The 20,966-nt window shown below is 58.8% G+C and overlaps 2 protein-coding genes across 4 annotated transcripts; one reads left to right on the top strand and one right to left on the bottom strand.

Annotated features, from left to right (window-relative positions):
- Nucleotides 1-11,782: 11,782 nt before the first annotated feature.
- On the bottom strand, nucleotides 11,783-15,997 carry ZNF319 (zinc finger protein 319; the record flags this gene model as incomplete). The annotated part of the gene is made up of 4 exons (XM_084270059.1): nucleotides 11,783-13,342; nucleotides 14,934-14,938; nucleotides 15,242-15,585; nucleotides 15,949-15,997. The coding sequence occupies 4 exons, from the start codon at nucleotides 15,995-15,997 to the stop codon at nucleotides 11,788-11,790; spliced, it is 1,953 nt and encodes a 650-aa protein (XP_084126185.1). The 3' UTR covers nucleotides 11,783-11,787.
- Nucleotides 15,956-20,050, top strand: USB1 (U6 snRNA biogenesis phosphodiesterase 1). 3 transcript variants are annotated; one of them, XM_084270288.1, is made up of 7 exons: nucleotides 15,963-16,093; nucleotides 16,175-16,335; nucleotides 16,482-16,665; nucleotides 17,117-17,170; nucleotides 18,296-18,401; nucleotides 19,266-19,349; nucleotides 19,599-20,050. In XM_084270288.1, exons 1-7 carry the CDS (start codon nucleotides 15,996-15,998, stop codon nucleotides 19,701-19,703), a joined length of 792 nt encoding a protein of 263 aa, XP_084126414.1. In that variant the 5' UTR covers nucleotides 15,963-15,995; the 3' UTR covers nucleotides 19,704-20,050. The 3 variants fall into 3 exon arrangements, with proteins under 3 accessions (XP_084126416.1, XP_084126414.1, XP_084126415.1); XM_084270289.1 differs by having other exon boundaries at nucleotides 15,965-16,093; nucleotides 16,184-16,335; XM_084270290.1 differs by lacking the exon at nucleotides 19,266-19,349 and having other exon boundaries at nucleotides 15,956-16,093.
- The last annotated feature ends 916 nt before the right edge of the window (nucleotides 20,051-20,966 follow it).

Here is a 20,966-nt window from a genome sequence, read left to right as displayed (position 1 = left end):
AGCTGTCGTGGAGCAGTGATTCAGCTGTACAAGCTCCATTTACTCTGCTTTCAGGTCTCCCCACTCCCTCTCAGAGCAACTCTGGGCTTGGATGCCCCTCCAAAGAGACCCCACTCTGCTCAGCGAGGGGCTCAGGAGCATTTTGGGTGCCCCTCCCTGCACTGCTGCTCACAAGAGATGGCCATGAAGGGCAAGAGAAAGTAAATCCCTGAGCTCCATCCAGTCCAGCCAGGAGGTGGCATGGGGGAGGTTGATCCCAGGTTAACGCTCAACCCCAGTCCCTGGTGTTCAGTGGGTCACAGGCTGGAAGCCTACAGGCAGGCAGAATGCCTTCAGAGCCCTGAGGGGTTCACTGGGACCTGCCCAAAGCTTGGCATCTTCAATCACAGCTGGCTGGGGTGCCCAGGTGAGGTGACCTGTATCCTCAGCTCTTTTGCTGGCCCTCACCTTGTGCAAGACTGGGAGCCAGGGCTGGAGGCAATCAAAGCATCGGCCCTCGTGGCACCTCCAGCTCCTGGCACACCATGGCAGGCTCGGCTGTCCCAGAGACCCCCACGGGTCCCCAGCATGGGGCAGGGTGGCTATAAAACACCTCCCAGGAGGCCTGATGCTCAGAAAGCAATTAGGAAATTGCTTTGTACCTCCCACTGGGCATAAGGGATCAGAGAGCTGTGAGTGCCCCAGGGACAGCAAGGAAAAGCCAGCGGGGCACGGTGGCTTTCCAGCCCTGCTTCAGGACCTTCATGGGTCCCAAAGAAGCCCTGGGCCAATGTATGTTGCTGAACCCCAACAAACCCAGAGAAAACCCCAGGGCTGGAGCGAACCCCCACAACAGCTGAGCTCTCCTCCTCCCTCGACACAAGTGGATGCAGCTGTAAATGCCCAGAGCTCAGGCCTGTCCTTGGCCCAGGAAGGAAAGTGGGGCTATTTCTGCAGCATACCTGAACAGGGAGGAGCAGAAACACTGGTGGCAGCTGCCTCAGGAAATAAGAAGCAGCACCCTGAGGGCACCCATCTCTGTCCCCCCAGGTTGCAGGCTGGTGCCATTGCCCAGGCTCTGCGGTGCTTGCGGCAGCACACAAAGTGCCCCAGTCTCCAGGATCAAGAAGTGGGGCACAGACCCTCTGTCCTCCTCATTCCAAACAGGGCACACCGTGGCCTTTCCCTCAGCTCCAGCATCAGATCAAACCCCTCCACATTGCCCTGCTCTGTCATCCCATCACTCCCCTGCCGCAGACCCAGCCGGCTGCAGTTCATCCTCCAGCTCCACTGCAGACCCCTGAACCCCATCCAGGCAGAACCCCCAGCTGTGTCCCTCATTGTCGCCACTTACCCCCACACGCTCACCACCACTTCCCCAGGAAGCCACCTTGGGGTGCACAGGCTCCCTTGGCCACTGCAGCTCACCACTGACCCCCCAAACCCACCCCAATCCGCTCAGGGCTCTGCAAGGATTAGCCCAGCACTGCCTGCAAATGGGATTACCAGCACCCAGCTGCCCTGAATGCCCCAGCTCCCAGCAGCCAGCCAACTTTTGTGCAGGATAGTGCAAAGAAACCCCCCCAAATCAAGCAGGTTTGAACATCCTCAAAGCCCCCAGAGCCACTACAGCTGCCCCTGGCACTCACCTGGCAGCGCTGCAGGGAAGGCTGCTGTCTTACCCAGGTGGGCACAGGGATGCACCAGCCAGCAGCAATGGGGCTGCCAAATCCCAACAGGGTGATGGAAGGATGATGTGCCCAGCGTGGTGTGCCTGAGGATGCTCCACCTGTGGCTCTGCCCCAACCCTGGAGAATCTGGGTCAGGAGGCAGCAAATCTGTGTGGGGCTGAGCTAAGCCTCCCAGTGCTGAGCCTGCCGATCACCACTTGATCCGTTTACCTCTGGCCTGAGTGACTGTCAGTCTTTCCCATCACCCCTCGTATCACACACCTTCACCACTCCATGTCCAGCCCCAGAGTGGCACTGGAGCCTCCTGTCCTGATTCCTCCTTCCCCAGCATGGTGAGCGCTGAGTCCCTGTCCTGCCTGGTGGCAGCCCAGCACCTCTGCAGCTTTGGTTCACAACCAGGGAAACTAAGGCACAGAGCAGCAGTATTCCAATCAGCGTGCCATTCCCCAGCTGCCCAGCCTGGGGAAGACACCCAAAAGGTGTTTCTGAGATTCTGGGTGCTCTGAGGCAGTGCCAGCTGCTGACAGCTCAGCATTGGCCTCTGGGTTTAATGGCAGAAACATGAACCAAAGGTTCTGGCTGTGCTCTCCCCTGCCTCACCTACCAAAGCCAGTCCCCTGCCTCAGCTCTCTCCACTTCATTCCCAGCAACTCCAGCTGGCAGAGCTGTCCCTGCCCTGGCAGAAATCAGCTGCAAGCCCTCTGTGGCAGCCAGGAGAGGAGCTCTGGGGTCCCATCCAAGGCCAAACAGCCCCAGTCACCCTGGTTTCCCCTTCCTCGGGGTGGGCTCATGCCCCAGCCCATGGCTAGCACAGGCCCTGCTCATGAACCTCCAGTCCCCATAGTGTGATGGGCTCAGGGCCATCCCCATGTGTCCCTTTGCCTCCCCAGCTGCCCATGTTACCTCCAGCCCTGGCACAAGCCCTCGCCCAAAGGGTGTGTGAGGTGATCTGTGCTTAGCCCTGTACATGTGTGCCGGCATCACAGAGAGGAAGGCTCACTGCCTCTTCTCCCTCCACCCAGCCTGCCCAGGAAGGGGGATGAGCCCAGAGGTGGCCACCACTGGGATGCTGCCTCCATCACCCAGGGACTGTGGAGCGCTGGGTGCCAAGGCAGAAGATGCTCCAGCACCCCAACAAAAACCAAACCAGTGTCATTTGTCAGCAGCTTCAGCCACCCCAAATGGATGTCTCGATGCCGAGGGGCAAACCCTCTGCTCCCTGCTGCAGGAGGGATGCTGACCCTCGTGCCAGGGCTGGGGGGCAGGCAGGAGAACCATGGCTCAGGGCACAGGGGCTGCTGGGTAATGCCACAAACGCCCTGGCTTGCCAAGAAAAAACCTCTGCAAAGGAACCAAACCTCACCTGGGAGTTCCTGGGGAGCAGCAGCAGCTCCTGGGACAGGCACAACGTTAATTAACTCAACTCCCTGCCCTGCAGCAGGATCAGCCCTGGAAGTGGCCCAGGCCCAAATCCCGCACTCCTCGGGGTGCAGCCTGGCCCAGATCCCACTGTGCAGGAGGCTGACTGGGTCCCACCTGAGAAGATGGTGCTGCCTGGAAGAGCAAAGCGGCACAGGGACAGTTTCAGCTGGATTTTTGGAGGCTCAGGCTTGGGGAATCCTGCTGCAAAGGGCTGAAAGAAAGAAGCATCTCCTGATGGCTAAACCTGCAGGCCCTCCAACAGCGCTTGGAAACAGTTTATCTTCAGGCCAGACCTGCCTACAAAGAGAAGGGGGGTGGGGGGAAGGGGCTTTAAGCTCTGGCCACACTTCTCATCTCCCAACTCTGGTGTCCCTGGGGGTGCAGGGCAGGGCCATCAATTGGAGAGATTTCCTTCCTTTATTCTGTGCTGAGTCTGTTCTGCCCATGATGCTGATTACAGGACTATCTCTCCCTGGCCTGAGCTCCACTCCTGGGCCTCTCAATACCTATTTTCTCCCATGTCCAGCTGAAAAGGGGAGTGATGGAGCAGCCTGGCCTCCAGCCAGGGCCAAACTGCCACACTAACTTTTCTGTTTGTGGAGTAAGGCAGGAAGGATCAGCAAGGACACCTGCAGAGAAAACAGCTGCCAAGTCAATAAAGTCTTCCAGAAAAGCAACCAGGCCTTAAGGAACTCTTAATAAGGTTCTGAGGGGATGCTTCTCCCACCAGCTGCTCCTGGTCCTCCCCCAGCCAGAGCCCATGGGCTGGCACAAAAAAGTTGTGCACAAAAGTTACATGGCTTTGCTGTGATTTAGAGAAATCAAAGATAAGAAGGGAAAAGCCCACACACAGCACTGGTGGCTCTGGTGCAGTTCTCTTGCCTGCTTGGAGGGTACGGAGCATTTCCTCAAACCATGAAGTCCAAACACAGGCACAGCTCAGGACTACCAGCTGCTGTTTGGCTTTTCATCTTCCCCTGGAGATCAGCCAGCCAGCAGGAACAAGTGAGTGCTGTGGGGACAGATGGCATCACCTTTCTGGCCCCAAGCACCAGTGCCCTCTCCTCAGCACAGTTGCCACAGAGAGACCAGCGACCCAGTGTCAGTGTCAGCAAAGGCAAAAGGGGTCTTGCCCCTTCCCTGGGACACTGACATCCCTCCTCCTGCCCTCCCCAAGCACCTCTCTGCTGCAATGTAAGGAGCTCTGAATGCAGCAGCCAACCAAGAAGCTAAAGAAGGGAAGGTTTAAATTGGATATTAGGGGGAAGTTCTTCCCAGAGAGAGTGGTGAGGGGCTGGTAGGGGCTGCTCAGAGAGAGGGTGGGTGCCCCATCCCTGGGGGTGTTCAAGGCCAGGTTGGCTGGGGCCCTGGGCAACCTTGTGTAGCTCCAGGCCTGGAGGTTGGTGTCCCTGCCTGTGGCAGGGGGTTGGAGCTCTGCGACCCTTGGGGTCCCTTCCAACCCAGACCAGTCTGTGATTCTATGATACGTCCCAGCCACGGGATCCTGGATGTGTGCTGTCCCCACTCCTGCCTCAGTTTCCCATCCCATCCCCTTCCCAAACCTTCAGTCAGAAGGACTTCAGCAATCCAGAGACAAACACACATCTCACCGGGCCCGGCCATGGGCTGGAGCAGGTCGGGTGATCCGGTGGCAGCAGCCTCTCCTCTCGCTATCACAGGCCAGTGGGGGTGCAGAGACACCTCTGGGAAAGCTGAAGCTGTTGTGCATGGGGGCTGGGGTCCTCAGAGCACAATGTACATCAGCTTCTGGCTCCTCACCCAGCACTCCTTTCTGGTGCAGAACCCTGCTTCTGCTCTGACTCCTCAGTGGCAAGCTGTGCCCTGGGGAGGCACTGGTACAGCTCTACCCAGGGGCAAAACCACACTGCAGACTCTGCCTGCTTTTGCTCTCACCCTCTGGGAGCCTGCCCATACCCTGCATCTTGGCTTCTGATCACCAGGCAGATGAACCATCATTTCTTCACCACAAAAGTGCAGGAGAAAGACAAGAAACATGGGGAAAAAAATGAAGCAGAGCCAGCCAGAGCCTGAGGAGAGATGGGGAGGCAGTACCCAGCACCCAGCTCTGCTCCAGAAATCCTACACGGCCACAGGAAGGTATAAATAACTATAAATTTATTAGTAAAGCAAACCCATCTGACACTCACACAGAAGAGCAGGATGTGTTAATACAATATATATACACATACATGGAGCATCATCTCAGAAACACACAGAGAGCAGTGTTAAAGGCACTGCAAGCCACACAAACCTCATCTCCCTTGGCTGCAGCTTCCCCCAGCCCTGGGAACTCTGCTGGGAGCAGGAGGAGCCCCGGAACCTCACTGGCCATGGCATCCCTTGGACCCATGGCATCCCTTGGACACATGGCCTGAAGGCATTGGGAGACAAGCCCATGGTCCAGCTCCCACCTGCTCTCCCCATGGAGGATCCCCCAGGCACGCTGTAAGAGCAGCACCTTCACCTCCAGAAAGCAGCAGAGGCAGCTGCCCAGGGATGGGGCAGGAACCAACAGCTGGGGAGAAGCCAGGCCCCCCAGGCCCCGAGGGAGAGCCCCTGTCCCCAGCCTTGGTGGCCTGTCCTTATTGCATCTCAGCGTCACGCCAGCGCAGGGACCTGCCTGCCCGGGAACTCGCTGCCCAACAGAGGAAGAGTCAAACTCTGAAGAACAACAAGGGGTTTTTGCTTATTAATAGCCAGGCTCTGGCTGCAGCCTGGCCTTGATGGGAAATACCCAAGGGAAATGTAGAAAGTGCTCTCTTCTCTCCAAACAGCGCAAGGCTGGGCCTGAGCACCCAGAGAGGGTCCCAACCTGCTGTCAGAGGATGCTTTCCCCCTCACTCCACATTCCACTGCATGGGTCGCAAGACCAGAGCGTGCACATCTTCCCAGCCAGACCACAGGGGTGGCACCTGCTCCCTGGGAGCTCGTAGGGCCACCTGGGCATACCAGGGCACCCACACCACAGCCACTCCACAGCCACTCCCGTGGGAGCTGAGCAGTCCGGCCCCACCCCAGCACCAGGACATCTCCCCAGGAAGGTGTGACAGCCCTTCGCTGACTTAACCCCCAGCCCTGGAGATGTGGCAAAGGGACCCACCGGGGAAACGGCTGCACTCACCCCAGTCCTGGCCTGGCTGGGACCCCCTTGCCAGAGCCACCCGAGCCACAGACATGCCCCAGCTGAGTCACACTGCCAGGCCATGGCATCCCCCATGCCCAGCGAGATGGACAACTTCATGGGAAGAGGACCAGGAGCTCCCACTGGATTCCAGACAGGTTCAGATCCCAACCCCCTGACCTCCTCATCAGTGGTTGGTATGACCTGGATCCACCCTGGGAATGGAGTTTGGGGTGGGGGTGGGGGGGAAGAGAGGGGGAAGAGACCTCACAATCAAAATGGAGAAAAGGATGAAAACCAAACTGCTGCTTACAAATAAAAGAGTTGGACAAAGGGAAAAGAAGCACAGAAGATCTTACAGAAGTATAAGCAAAACAGCTGCGGAGGGGCAGGGGCTGAGACACAGCTAAAGGCATCCTGCAGGCAGGGTAAGGGAAATACAGATCAGAAAAGAGCCCAGGTAACAGACTTCCTTCTTCCCAGACTCAGGAAGCCAGAGGAGCAGCAGCCCAAGAGAGCAGGATTTACCTCCTGGACAACACCCACACCACCTTTGGCCACCCTAACCCTCCCCACTGCCTCCCCCAGCGTCTCCCTATGCTCAAGCTGCCCACCAAAGAGAACAACTCCCTGGGAGGGATCACCCCCTCCTCCAGCCCTTCAGAGCATCCTCAGGTGCTGTGACGACCAGGTCTTGCAGACAGGAGCGAGCACTTGTCAGGAGGCTGCAGGACACCAGCTCCAGCACAGGGACCCTCCTGGGTGCTCGGGGGGACATGTGATGCAAGAGGCCAAGTGGAGGCAGCATCAAGAAGCCTGAAAGGGTCTTGAAGTAAACATCACCAGTGAAGCACGACACAGATGCAGAGAAGCACATTTTGCTGACCAGAGGCTTTAGCTGCAACTGCTCCTTGGTTTGGAAAGGGAACACCAGCAGTGAGCAGAGAGCCCTTCGCAGTGTGACGCTCATGGGACATCAGCCTCCCAGGCCAGGCCCTGCCTCCCCCCCACCACGCTCCTGACACTCAGGTGCCTCCCACTGTTTCCATCTCCTCTCACCTCACGGTGCAGAATGTGACCCAAAGGCACAGCAGCTGAGATCACACAATCACAGAGTCTCCTGAGCTGGAAGGGACCCACAAGGCCCATCGAGTCCCACTCCTGGCTCCACACAGGCCCAGCCCAGTCAGAGCTGGCACTGAGGGCATCACCCAGACGCTTCTTGCTCTCAGCCCAGCTCGGGGCTGTGACCCCTTCCCTGGGGAGCCTGTGCCAGTGCCCAACCCCCCTCTCAGCACAGAACCTCTTCCTGACACCCAGCCTAAACCTCCCCTGACCCAGCTTCACACAGTCCACTCGGGTTCTGTCCCTGGTCCCCAAAGAGAGGAGAGAGATCAGTGCTGCCCCTTCGCTCCCGTGGCAGGAAGCCACAGACCCCATCAGGTCTCCCCTCAGCCTCCTCTTCTCCAGGCTGGACAAACTCAGGGACTCCAGCCTCTCCTTCCCCTCCAGACCCTGCCCCATGCTCGCTGCCTCCTCTGGACACTCTCCAATAGATTTATGTCCCTCTTGTCCTGTGGCGCCCAAACCTGCCCCCAGGACTGGAGCTGAGGCCGCCCCAGCGCAGCGCTGAGCGGGACAATCCCCCCCTGTCCCGGCTGGCCGTGCCGGGCTGGATGCACCCCACGATGGGGTTGGCCTCCTGCCTGCCTGGGCACGCTGCTGGCTCGTGGGGAACTCGCTGTCCACCCCCAAACCCCTCTCACACGGCCTCCAGCGCCTGATGCCCCGGGCTGGATGCGCAGCCAGGGTCGCCCCTTCCCAGGGGCAGGACCCAGCACTCACCCTCATTAAACTTCGTGCTGCTGGTGCCTGTCCAGCTCTCCGGCCTGTCCGGGCCTCTCTGCGAGGCTTCCCCACCCTCAGCGGGGTCGGCAGCCCCTCCCAACTCGGTGCCATCTGCAGATTCCCTTGAGACACCCTCTAGTCCTGAGCCCAGGCCCGTTATGGAAACGTTACAAAGCACCAGCCTGAACTGGAGCCCTGGGAACCCACCAGTGACCGGCCGCCAGCCAGAGGGAGCCCCGCTTGCTGTCACCCTCTGGGCCCAACCCTTCAGCCGATCGCCCACCCAGGGCATTGGGGTTTCTCTGGGTTCCCAGGACACTTTTCCAAGATGCTGTGAGAGATGGTATGGAAACCCTCACTGAAATAAAAAAAAAATAACATCACCTGGTTTCCCTTGGTCAGGCAGGTGGGGAACAGCCTGTAAAAGGAAAACAGATTGGGTAGGCAGGACCTTCCTCTCCTGAGCCCGTGCCTGCTCACCCAGCCTGCCTGCATGCAGCATGGCTTCCAGCTACACCAGCTCCCTGAAAAAGCATGCACCAGGCTCCTGGCCCACTGTGTCACCCACCCACCAGCACCAAGGTCTGGTAGCAGATGCCACCACAGGCTTCAGCTGGATTCGGGCTGCTGCGTGGAGCAGACAAGACAAAAAACCTGAGTCACCAGAGGCACACAGCCAGTCCTAGGTAATCCTGGACTGCTTTGGGTGGGAAGGGACCTCAGAGACCCCCAGTGCCACCCCCTGCCATGGGCAGGGAGACCCTCCACTAGCCCAGGTTGCTCTAACACCACATCAAGATGTTTTCACACCTGGAGGCACTCACTGGCTCATGACCTCACCGAGCTCACCACAACACCCTCTCTCCCCAGTACAGGCCCCACCCTGAGCACACAGCCTCAGCGATGCTCTCCTTGCCCAAGGTGCTGCTCGGCTGTTGCCACCTCCTGAGCAGAGCCTCTTGCTGGGACACAGAGGGCTTTGCCAACTGCTCAGCATGAGGGAAACGCTCCCTGACAGTCCTTGTGCCCAGTGGGTACCAAAGGCCAGGGCTGGCAGCTCCCAGGCACGGTGTGAAGCTGTGTGTGGGGCACGCTGCCTTCCTCTTCTGCCCCAAGCACCCCAAACACCCCAGGCAACCCAGCCACCCACCCAGGCCCTGGGGAGGGAAGCGAGGAGGGCACAGCCATTTCGGGGGCACGCTAACCACCTCTCCAAACCCTTCCTCTAGTCAGCAGCTGCTCCAGAAGGAAATACAGCCTGGGAGGCTCCAGCAGCCCCCATTTCACACCTTCCTCTTGCTAAGGATGAGCTTCTCCTCCATCTCAGAGCTCTGGGTGACCCTGGCTGCCAGTGCTGTGCGGAGCGCTCGGGGTGACTGCTGAACCCCCAGCACTGTGGGACCTGCAGCAGCGGCGCTGGGCAAGGGCAGAGCTAACCACAGCTCAGGGGAGGAACTGAGGGTTCAGGGGGTGCCACACTCCCAGCCAGCCCCAGTCCCGTGCTCATGATCCCCCATCACCACCAAACCCTTCTGTAAGGACAGGATTAGCCTTCCTTGGTGTTACTCCTCCTTTTTACTCCTGTAGTAAAGCATACACTGAACTACATATTAAACAGCAAGAAACAGCTACCTGGAACCAAAGAGCTCTTTAAAAATCCAAGTTACCACATCTTTTTTGTTTTTTTTAAAAGATCCAGTATGACATCAAATTAAACTATACAGTGTTTTTAATGAATATTAACAAACTGCATTAAAAAAAGGCAAAAAGAAAAAATAAAAGGGAAAAAGAAACACAGACAGGAAACTCTGTAGGAAGTTCTACATCTCTGAGGCAACATGAAGTAAGATAACCATCGGTCCCTCTTCCTTGGGCAGCAGAGAGCAAGGTCTGCTTCAGCCTCCTTAATGCTGTACAAGAAGACTCAGCCCCAGGATCAGACCTGCCACTGAACAATTCCATCCAAAAATGTACCCCTGTCCCCCTCACTGTTCTGGGAATGGAAACAAAAGCCTTTCTCTACTCTTTAGGTAACCACCTACCACCAGAAAAGCAGGCACAACTCAGCCCTCTGCAAGGGTAATCTGTCTGTGCTTGTCCTCCTGTCACTCCCCACAACACTCCTACCTCACACAGGGACCAGACAAGATCACAGAAGAGCCAGGTCTGGCAAGGACCTCTGGAGATCATCTAGTTCAACCCCTTGCTTGAGCAGGGTCAGTTACAGCAGGTTGTCCAGGGCCATATCCAGGCAGGGCTTTAAAAATCTCCACAGATGGGCATTTAACATCTTAACATCTCCAAAGATGGAGAGGGAAAGGCTGGTGGACAACCTAGTAAGAACACCTTCAACCTCCCAGGCATCTAACTGGCATGTGGTGGGTCTCTGTGTCATGAGGAGCCAGCAAAACCCTGTGGAGGAAAACACCTGAGGCTGCAGTGACCTTGCTAGGGGAGATTTATTTTTAAGTGATGTTTACAAGAACTGTGCAAAACCTGAAAAATACAGAAGAGGTAAAGAAAGAGTAAAGGGGTTAAACAGGACTCCTGCAAGAGGGGGAAAAAATACGCTCCTCCTTTACACAATGCTAACCATCCCCTTCCCAGGGAGCAGAGCCTGCAGACCAGCAAGGATTCTCCTGGCTTCCTCTGGCTCCCTGTCAGCAAATGGGACACCAAGCCCCTGGCACGCAGCGTGGGTTCTATCAGCCATGGCAATTCCAGAGTTGTAGGTCATTAGTAGTGTTCACCCACCCTTTAGTGTTTGAACTGCTGGGAGCAGGGTGGGGGAGGACACAACAAGGACATCCTAATGGCCCAAGTGGTACAAAGAGGGAAGGACCTGGGGGCTGGAGGGAAGTCTCTGTAGGAGAGCTAGGTCCCTCAAGAAGCAGCTCCTGGCCAAGAGCTGGGCACAGATGCACTCCCTCCTCCCCACGCTCTCTGGTAGTGGCACAGCGCTTGCGGCTCTTCCCTGCGCTGCAGGCAGGGCCAGGGGCAGGCGGGCGCACTCAGAACCCCTGCAGTGTGACAGCCAGCAACTGCAGGAGCAGCAATGCCAAAGTGCTTGGTGGAGCTGTGCAGCCCCATGGCTTTTCCCTTTCTACACTCCAGAAAGAGGGAGAGCAGGGGAGGTTGGGGCAGTCAATCAGCGCTAACGATCTGAAACGGTTCTCTCCGCTGAGCTTGGACCAAGGAAGTTGGGAGAATCCAGCAGTGCAGAAACCTGCTGCTTGCTCACCGAGCAGCGCGCCCGGGAGAAGGGAGGGCTGGCTCTGCCGGGCCCCAGAGGCCTCTCCAGGAGGAGGCACCCAGCCCTCCCTGCTGGCCCCGCCAGGCAGGGCAAGGAAAAAAGGCCGTGCGCAAAGGGCTGGTGCCCACAGCGGGCAGCTGAGCTCCCTGCGCTGGAACTGCAGCTACAGCGTGAACTACAGTCCAGGGGACACCAGGCAACTACAGGCATTGTTTCTTCTCCCCACTTCCCTCCTTTCCCACCCCTCTGAGCTTTCCACGTCATCCATCACCCCCGCGATACAGGTGGCCTTATCAACCACAGAGGCCCGAGGAAAGTTTGCCTGCCCATCCAGCGTACCTCCCCCTTTTCCCAAAGCTCCCTGGAGGCCGCCTACAACCGAGGAGAGGGAAGGGGAGGCCGAGGCTCGGGAGCATCACATGCAAGCTGAAAGCCACCGAGGGGCGGAAGGCTCACGGCAAGCAGGCAGCCACCTGGTAGGCGCCCTCGGCCGTGTGCTGGACGCTGTGCTCCTGCAGCAGGCCCAAGTCCAGGAACCGTTCCCCACACCACATGCACTTGTACTGCTGCTCCCGGGCGTGCACGCTGTGGTGCTTGTTGAGGTGCTCGCGCTGCTTGAAGGCCTTCTCACAGGAGGGGCACTTGTAGGGCTTCTCGCCTGTGTGCACGCGCCGGTGGCGCTGCAGGTCCGAGGCGTACTTGAACCGCTTTTCACAGTCAGGGCACTTGAGGGGCTTCTCGCGGGCGGGGTCGCAGCGGTGCTGCACGAACTCCGAGGAGGAGAAGAAACGTCTCTCGCAGAGCGTGCACTTGAGCGGCTTCTCGGCGCAGTGGGCCAGCTGGTGCTTCTGCAGCGCCGAGGCCCGCTTGTAGGACTTGTTGCACACCGCGCACTTGAAGGGCCGCTCGGCGTTCTGCACGCACTTGTGCCGCAGGAGCTCCGAGGACTGGTTGAAGCCCTTCTGGCACACGTTGCACTTGAAGAGGTTCTCTATGCCGTGCACGTGCTGGTGGTACACCAGGTGCGAGGGCTGCACGAAGCCCTTCTCGCACAGGTTGCACTTGAAGGGCTCCTCGGCCTTGTGCGTGCGGCGGTGGCGCATGAGCGCGTACTGCTGCTTGAAGCTCATCTGGCACAGGTCGCACTTGAAGGGCCGCTCCTCGCTGTGCGTCCGCTCGTGCTGCCGCAGGTCAGAGGGGCGCTTGAAGGCCTTCTGGCACTCGCCGCAGCGGAAGGGCCGCTCGCCGCTGGGCGTGCAGGGGTGCTGCAGCAGCTCCGAGGACTCCTTGAAGTGCAGCTCGCAGACGTTGCACTTGAAGAGGTGCTCTCCCGAGTGCGCGTACATGTGGCGCACCAGGTGGGAGCGGTGCTTGAAGGTCTTCTCGCACACCGTGCACTTGTAGGGCCGCTCCGAGCTGTGTGTCCGCTTGTGGTGCACCAGGTGGGATGACTGGCTGAAGCTCTTGTCACACAGCGTGCACTTGTAGGGCTTCTCACCCGTGTGGATGCGCTCGTGCCGGGACAGCTCCGAGAGGTGCTTGAAGGTTTTCTGACAGATGGAGCAGCTGTAGGGCTTCTCCGAGGGGTCGAGAGGCTGCGAGTGCTCTGCCTCGGGAGGCTTGTAGGTCTTCTCACAGATAGAGCACTTCATGGCGTTGCCGTTGTGGACGTTGTGGTGCTGCGCCAGCGAGGTCAGGAGGGAGAAGCCCATCTTGCAAACGCCGCACACAAAGGGCTTCTGCTCCACCTGGATGCACTGGTGTTCGAGGAGATCGGTGGCCTGGTGGAAGATCTTCAGGCACTGGGTACACTGGAAAGAGCGGTCATGGCCTGGCAAGCACTGGTGCTCATGGGGGTTGGAGAGGTGAGCGAGGTCGTGGCCACACACCCCGCATTTGTGGGACGGCTCCCCAGCCTGGATGGAGGCGTGCTGGTGGTGCTGCAGGCCGGGGTCCGGCTGGAGCAGGATGCCGTAGACAGCACAGCCCAAGGGGTTGTCAGCAGTGCTGGGGGGGATGGAGTGCTCTGGGAGGGGGGCTGCCCCAGCGTGGTGCTGCTGCGGCGGCGGCTGCTGTGGTTGCTGCTGTTGCTGCTGCCAGCTTTCTGACATGCTTGGGGGAAAAAAAGCCAACGGGATTTTCGCAGGGACACCTTCAGCTTCTGGGTCAGAAGGGTTCAAGCGAAAACAAAACCTGAAAGTACCCAAGATACTGATTCCCTGGAGCTGATCCCCTGAAGTTGAGGACAGAAAATCCAGCCCACAGCCAGGATCCTGGGAAGAGCAAAGAGGTGACTGAGACTCCGCAGCCTCCTCCTTAGATCAGCACAAGGTCTTTGTGGACCGATTTAGTTTCGCTTTTTCTTTTTTTGGACAAAAGAACAGGAGGCAGAAGCAAATGCCTTGAAGACAAGAGGAGGCTCTTCTCCGTGCTGGCTGCAACGTGGTCACATTTGGGAGGAACGAGGGAAGCAGCCCCAGGAGCAGCTCTCTCTACAAGGAAAAAGACAACTCACATCAGGTCTCAGAGGGAAGACAGGCAACTCACTAGTCAACCTCCCACTGTGGCTGGCTTTGAAAACTCCCCTGGAATCCTGCAAGGCTATGCAGAAGCCAGTGTGGGGAAGCTAACCAGAACCAGTGACCTACCTTGCTGCATGCTTGGCCTGGAAGGGTCAGGCACACTTTTGAGTGGCATGCTCTCACAAGAGGCAGCACTACTGCCCAGGTCCCAGTCAGCTCAGCCGTTCCCCCAGCTTGTCTCCCAGCCCCACTGGTGCCACTGGCTAAGAACACCAGTCCCTGCACAGGCTGAATCATGCCCAATGCCGGGAGATCATGGAGCTACTGGGGGAGTACCAGGCAGCAGACTAGGATGAGCCAGACAGCTCAGGGGGAGGTTTGCCCTCAACATTCACAGACAGAACACAGAACCTGCATGTACCGTGCACAGAACTCTCTGTGAAGGTGAAAGGAGCATCAAAGCAACAGCTCGGCTGAACGTCCTACCAAACCACAGGACAGAAGTACACCAGAGCCACACAACCTACACCAGAGGTGCTGCCTGGTCTCACCAGAATCACTGGGGTTCTGCCCACTGAAAAGTTCTGGTCTTTCCAGAGATGGCCACAGGAAAACCTGACAGCAACTTTTGAGTAGAGTCAAAACCCACCAGCGTGCAGACAGCAGCAGCACCAGCACACCCCAAGGGAAAAGAAGAGTCCGGGCCTCGGTAAGAAACTGCAGCTAGTGCTCCTGGGTCAAAAGCCAGCCCCTAACTCCACAAAAGCACGCACGTTTCTGCATCAAACCGCCTTGCCCTCACCCGGGGCAAGTAAAAACACCTTCAGGAAGGTGTTTGTTGTATTCAAAAGGAAGCGATAAAGAGCATCAAAGAAGACTGCTTCCCAGTATCCTCACTTTCTTCTGCACTCAGCAGAGACCAGATCACAGCTCAGGCAAGCGCTGGACCATGCTTCTGCCTACAGGGACACTACGTGACTTTGTCTGCTGGCACAATTTTGGGCAGCAAAATGCCCAAAGGCCTCACTGCAGCCCTGCTCGTACTCAAGACCTCCCCTGCCTCCCACATAGCTCACCTTGGCTGTGGACACAAAGAGAGGGTTCGAGCACCAGAGCTGGATGGGATACAAAACTTGAGCACAACCTACCCCCCACCTTCCCCCAGAGGCACCCTCTGCCGCGGCAGGAGCAACCCAAGAGCATCGGCACCCCAAACCATCCAGCCTAGCAGGGAAGGGTAAGAAATACCAACCTTGGCTTACCGAGGGCTCTGCACGGGGACCCGAGTCGGCGCCAGCTCCGAGCCTAACTCATCCCTCCGTGGGAGGTGGGAAGCGACAACCATTTAAGGAGAGAAGACGGGGAAGCAGAGGTACTTTCAAACTGGAGAAGCGGCCCACAGCGCGGCCCGCTCCGGCATGGTCCGGTCCGCTCCGACTCCCGCCTCCCCCAGCTCCCCGTTCCGCGGGGCCTCCCCCGGCCGGGCCGAGGCCGCCTCAGGGAGAGGCGCGGCGGGGCCGCGGGGCGCGGGGGCGGCCGAGGAGCTCGGAGGCCAGCCGCCGCCACCGCAGCCCGCGGCGAGGCCCGTCCCGCCGCTCGCCTCTCCCCATGGGACGGCTCCTCCGGCCCCGCCGGCCTGCAGGCGAACGCGGCAACGGCGCCCCGAGGCCTTCACCGCCGCCGCGCCAGGAGGCCCCGCGGTGGAGCTCGGAGGGGGTGAGGGTGCCCCTGCCCGGCCGGGGCCACTCCGGCGAGGCCCACACAAAGGGCGGCAGCGGCTGCCGAGCCCCTCACCTGCGGCGGGAGGCCCCTGTCAGCCCGCTCGCCGCCGGCGGGGCCGCGGCCTGGCGCGCTCCGCCCGAGTCCCGCGCTGGCGTGGCGGCGGGAGCCGGGAGGAAGGGGATGGACGGGAAGGAAGGGGGGAGCCGGTGCCGGAGGCGGGAGGGCGGGCGGGCGGCGGCCCTGGGGTGCAGGAGGGAGCGGAGCGGAGCGGGCCGGCCGCGGCGGCGGCGGCGGAGGCGGGGCGGGGCGGGCCGCGGCGGCTGCCCCCTGCCGGGCCGCGCCGACAACAGCGCCGCCGCCCGCCGCTACCGGCAGCGCCGCCGAGGCCCGGGGGCAGGCGGTAGGCCGGGCCGGCCATGAGGGCCGCGCTGGTGGGGTACAGCAGCTCGGAGGAGGAGGAGGAGGAGGAAGGGCAGCGCCAGGGCGGCAGCGCGCAGGGTGCCCCCCCGGCCAGGTGGGTGCGGCGGGAGTGAGCGCGGCCGGGCGCGGATGGCGCGGCCTGCCTCCTCCTCATCCTCCTCCTCATCCTCCTCAGTCGTTGCAGCGCCGGCCGCCCCCGCCTGCCCGTCCCCGCCGGCCTGCCGGGAGACCCGGACCCGGAGGAAGCCCTTAGCGACGACAGCTCCCTGCACGGCGGCCGCGTCCGCGGTTTCCCCCACGAGCGGGGCAGCTGGGCCACGCACGTCTACCTGCCCTGTGGGTACCCGCGGCCCGGGATGGGACGGGACGGGAGGGGGGACGGGCCCAGCCGGGTGAGGCCCAGCAAGGCCCCAGGGCCAGGCGGTGCGGGGAGGGGAGCCCCGGGGGACCGCTGCTCCGGCTCTGACTCTGCTGCCCTGCAGACAGCGTGCAGGAAGAGTTCCTGGAGCTGCTGGAGCTCCTGCTCTCCCACGCTCGCACCTACGTCTCCTCGCTGGCTGCCATGGAGGAGTTCCACCTGAGCCTCTCGCAGTGCGTGGTGCTGCGCTACCACTGGATAGACCCCGTCGTCCGCTCCCTCAAGGAGCGCCTGGCCTCCTTCCACAGGTAGGGATGGTGCAGCCCAGGACAGTGTTCCTCGCACCCTTCCCTCTCCCCCAGGGTCTGTTTTACCAGTGTACACACCCTAAATTGTCTCTGGTAACTGGTGCTTCACCAGTAAAGCCCTGCGGAGTTTTCCTCACTGCCTCACAGCACCAGACACGTCAGGTCTGTGCTGTTGAGGATGAGGCTGGAGCTGTGCTGTAAACCATGGATGGTTCCGTTGCTTACATCTGGCTCAGGTGCCTGCTGAGCATCACCTGCCTTGGGGCTCCTTTCACCACCTTGGGCCCAGAAAGGTTCTGGCTGCTCTGGTTCTGTCCATTTGCAGCAGGAGTTTGCCTTCACTTTTCTGCAGCTGGGTAGATATCCCGTCCCCATCCCATCTTCTGCTTTTTTCACTTTCTTTTTTTGCTGTTGTTTCCCATTGGCTGATACAGGATCTTTCTTATTTCAGGTTCTTCTGTGTGGCTGACCAAGTGAAGGTCTACACCAACCAGAACAAAACCAGGTGAGCGAGCAGCAGGGCACCCTGCCTGCCTGGGGAGAGGGCTGGACATGGGGCTGGGTGCATGGGAAGTGTCACCCAGCCTGTCCTCCAGCGACTGGCCTGAGCCATGTGACGGTGCAGCATGCGACCGCCTTGTCTCCAGAGGTTTCACATCTTATCCTGGCCACTTGCACAAACCTTTAGCTTCAGCACTGATTCTCAGCCAGCTGTCGGTCTTGTTAGCAGTAGCTGAACCTCATGCTGCAGGATTTCAGTCTGCTGAAGAAAGGAGATCTGCTCACATGACACAGGCCTTTCTGCGGGGTTAGATTCGTGCTATGGTTTCACAGCAGCTAAAGGAGACAGTCGTGTTTGCTGCCATCTCCCATCTGGCTTGCTGGCTTTGCAAAGCCCCGTGCCAGCGTGAGCAGCCTGGGGCACAGCAGAGCTGGGGGCTGCCTCCTTTGGCATCAGTGTCTGTCATGACACTGCAGTACAGGTCTTCCAGGAATGGTGCTATTTCTTTTGCGTGTCAGCTTGGAAGCCTCATTCCAGCTAAATGTAATTAAGTAGCTTCCATGTCAAAGGAAAGGTGATTAAAATTGGGAAAAGTTGCTGAATCTGATAGGAATTGTACCCCATGATAGTCACAGGTAAGACAGAGTAGATCCTGGGTGAGATTCAGTCTTCCTTTCCCCTCCTGGTGTCTAGAAAGCCTCATGCAGACAGTCCTTGATGAGGTGCCTCTGTCACATCTCTCCAGTTTGTTGCTTCCCGTTCCTGCTTCCTCTCCCACTGTAAAACCCCTCACAGCTTCTGCTTTCTGTGTGCAGCTCCCCCCCAGCAGGATGTCCCACTGAGATACCCACGGAGCACAGGCTTTGCTTGGGAAATGAGCTTTCACATCCCCAGAGCTGCTGAGTTACCTGGATACATTTACAGGGCCTATCATCCAGTCTTGCTTCTCCCTGCCATCACGTCTTTCATCTCTGATTCTCTTCAGAATGCAGTCAGTATTCTGGGATGCTTGGACCTGGCATTGTTCAGATTAACTTGTCTTAGTTGGTAGGGAATTTGCCTGGTAGGAATGTGGGGCTAACCGTGCTCACAGCTGTGCTTTCTGTGCTGTCTCTTGTCTTTCTTCAGGACCTTTATTGGATTGGAGGTCTCAGCTGGGCATTTCCAGCTGCTGGAGCTGGTCTCGGAGGTGGACAGAGTTCTGGAGGAGTTTGACCTTCCCACATTCTACAAGGTGAGGCATCTCCCCCTTAACTTCTCTGGTGGTCCATAAATGCTGGCTGGTTCACTGGGAGAGATCCTTGAAACATTCACCTGAGACAAACAGGAGCAGGGAGGTTAGCCTCTGAGATGATCTCCTCTGGGCTGGTACTTAGCACCCCAAAACCTGATCTTGCTGTGAGTGGGACTAGTGCAAGTCTGTGACTTCTGTGGCACGTCCTGTGCAGGACTGTAAGGAAGGTAGCAGTCTGGTGGGGTTGCTGTCTGAATGGGGTTTCTGGGGCCAAGGGCCAGAGCGCATGTCACGGTCACTGCCCAGCTCATGTGGAAGCAGGGCTGTCCTGGGATTGAACTGGCTTGAGCTGAGCACCCTTGCACTGAGGACAATGCTTCTGCCTTCTCCTCTTGCAGTTTCTGGGAGCATTGCTCCAGCCTCTTCACCTGGCACTACCTTTGGGGACAGGCTTTTGATTTTGTGAAGCCAAACCTTGATTCCTCCATCTCTAGAGATGAATGGGGGATCTTGCAGGTTATTCAGAAGTGACCCACCCACCTGCTCAAGGACCATCTGTGAGAGGCTCTCTGCACAGTTGGAGAAGCTTATGCAAAGCGGACCACAGGGATGCTGGGAACCAGGCAGCCTCAACCACTGGTGTCCAGAAAAGTTGGGGTGGGGAGCCCAGGGCTCATCTCCCCTCCAGCACTGTCTCTATCAGCTCTGCTGCTGTTGAGCTGGCAGAGGGGACTTCCAGCTGTGGGATCCTCCTACCCCTGTGGTCCCAGACAGGGCAACACCACAGCAGCTCTCCTGCTGCAGCACCGTGTGTTGAGCAGAGGCTCCTTTGGCCCTCACGGTCTGATCCCTGTTTGCCTTCAGGACCCATCCTTCCATATCAGCTTGGCGTGGTGTGTTGGGGACCTGTCTGGCAGGCTGGAAGGCCAGTGTCTGCGGGAGCTGCAGGTGCGTCCCCACGCAGCGCGGAGAGCAGGGCAAGGGCAGAGCTGCTGTCCAGCCACAGAGAGGGGGGAAGGTTCTCTTCACTGAGCAGGACTAACTGCACTGGGTCAAAAGAAGAGAAACCTCTCTTGGTGGGGAGGGTGTGAATTAAATCACCTTCCTGAGGGTCTTTAATTTGGCTCAGAGAGGGAGCTGTTAACTCCATCCTCGGGCAAATCCACCCTGGCACTGACTCCTGCATCTCTTTTCCAGGACATCGTGGATGGGTTTGAGGACTCGGCGCTCCTTCTGCGTGTCCAGTGGGAGCAAGTCCGCTGCAAGTCAGGGAATAAGTACTTCTCTTTCCCCTTGAGGTAGGGGCTGGTGGGGCTGTGTGTTTCACAGCCTCAGATACCCTGACATATTTCACCAAGGACTCTTCTCCAGTGCAGCTCTGAGTGGTGTGGGCTGTCACGCACCTCATGTTCGTCTTGCCTGCTCAGCACCTCAGGGCTGTTTGTGGCCTCAACTCGGGCTACTTCCAACTTTTTGAGTAGCTGGCTGAAGAAATACGTGTTTGTAGCAGATTTTGTCCTTGCTGCTGTATCTGCTGCAGTCAGCACTGGTGGTTCCAGCCATCCCACGGTTGCTTATTTTGCTGATTTGAAAAGAAAACCCCCAAAATCTCTATTAAAGCCATAGATGCCTTACGGGAAAGAGGAAGAAGGTAGTGTGGGAAGCTGTTGCTAAAGAGAGAGTGTCTCACACGGTTGGAAATAGCTCTCCCAGATTGTCAGGAGTCCCTGAGCATGCTTTGAGTAGCAAAAGGCTGGACTGTCTCGCCTGAGCATCTCCCTCCTGTGTCATGTCCTGGGTCCCCCTCCCGCTGCTCCTGCCTCTGGAGAGGAATGTCAGTATCTGATACTTCCGCTGAACAGCAGAAGATGAAATCTGGAGGAGGTGGAAACCCCTTGTGTTTCAGCACTCCAGGCTGGGTCCAGACGAGCTGTTGTTTAAGACTGCATGCCCTAAGCCCAGGACTTCTTTTGGTGGGCTGCTTCACCTGTGAAGCTTGCTGCCATCCGTGGGCAAGCCCAAGAGAGGGCAGTGTCAGCTTTTGCCTGGGCTGGAAGAGCAGCCCACAGGTGTGTGAAGGGGAGCCAGGCTCCACGCTTTTTCCCCTTGGGGACAGCGGCCCTGGCCCTGTGATGACACTGGGGCCAGCAGGTTGGACTTGGTCCCTTGGGAGAAGCTCCATTTCAATCCTTTTGTTCCTGCGGGGGGGGAGGGGGGCTGCGTGTGTGTGTCAGCTGGAGCTTCTCAGGTATTGGGAGCGGGATGCCGACGTGCTGCCCTAAATCTTTCATTCCACACCTGTCTGATGAAAGACTGGCAACTCTGGAACAGTAAAAATCTGTCGCTTTGTGTCACAAGAAGGATGACGGGGGCTGGGGCTGTGGGGACGAAGCCTGGGGAGGAGGGGGTAGGAGCGGGCGGCGGTGCGGCCTGGCCTACGCGGGGCCGGTAGCTGCGCACAGCGTGCCCCGCCCCGGGCGCAGCCCCGGACCCGCCTCCAGCTCCCCGCCGAGCCGCCGCTGCCGCCGCCGCGTTCGCGCCTCCTGTGCTCAGCTGCTCCGCTCC

Source organism: Gallinula chloropus (genome assembly GCF_964237585.1).
Source record: "Gallinula chloropus genome assembly, chromosome: 13".
Classification (NCBI taxonomy): domain Eukaryota; kingdom Metazoa; phylum Chordata; class Aves; order Gruiformes; family Rallidae; genus Gallinula; species Gallinula chloropus.
Note: the sequence above shows the minus strand (reverse complement) of the source record. Positions and strands in the feature narration are given on the sequence as shown.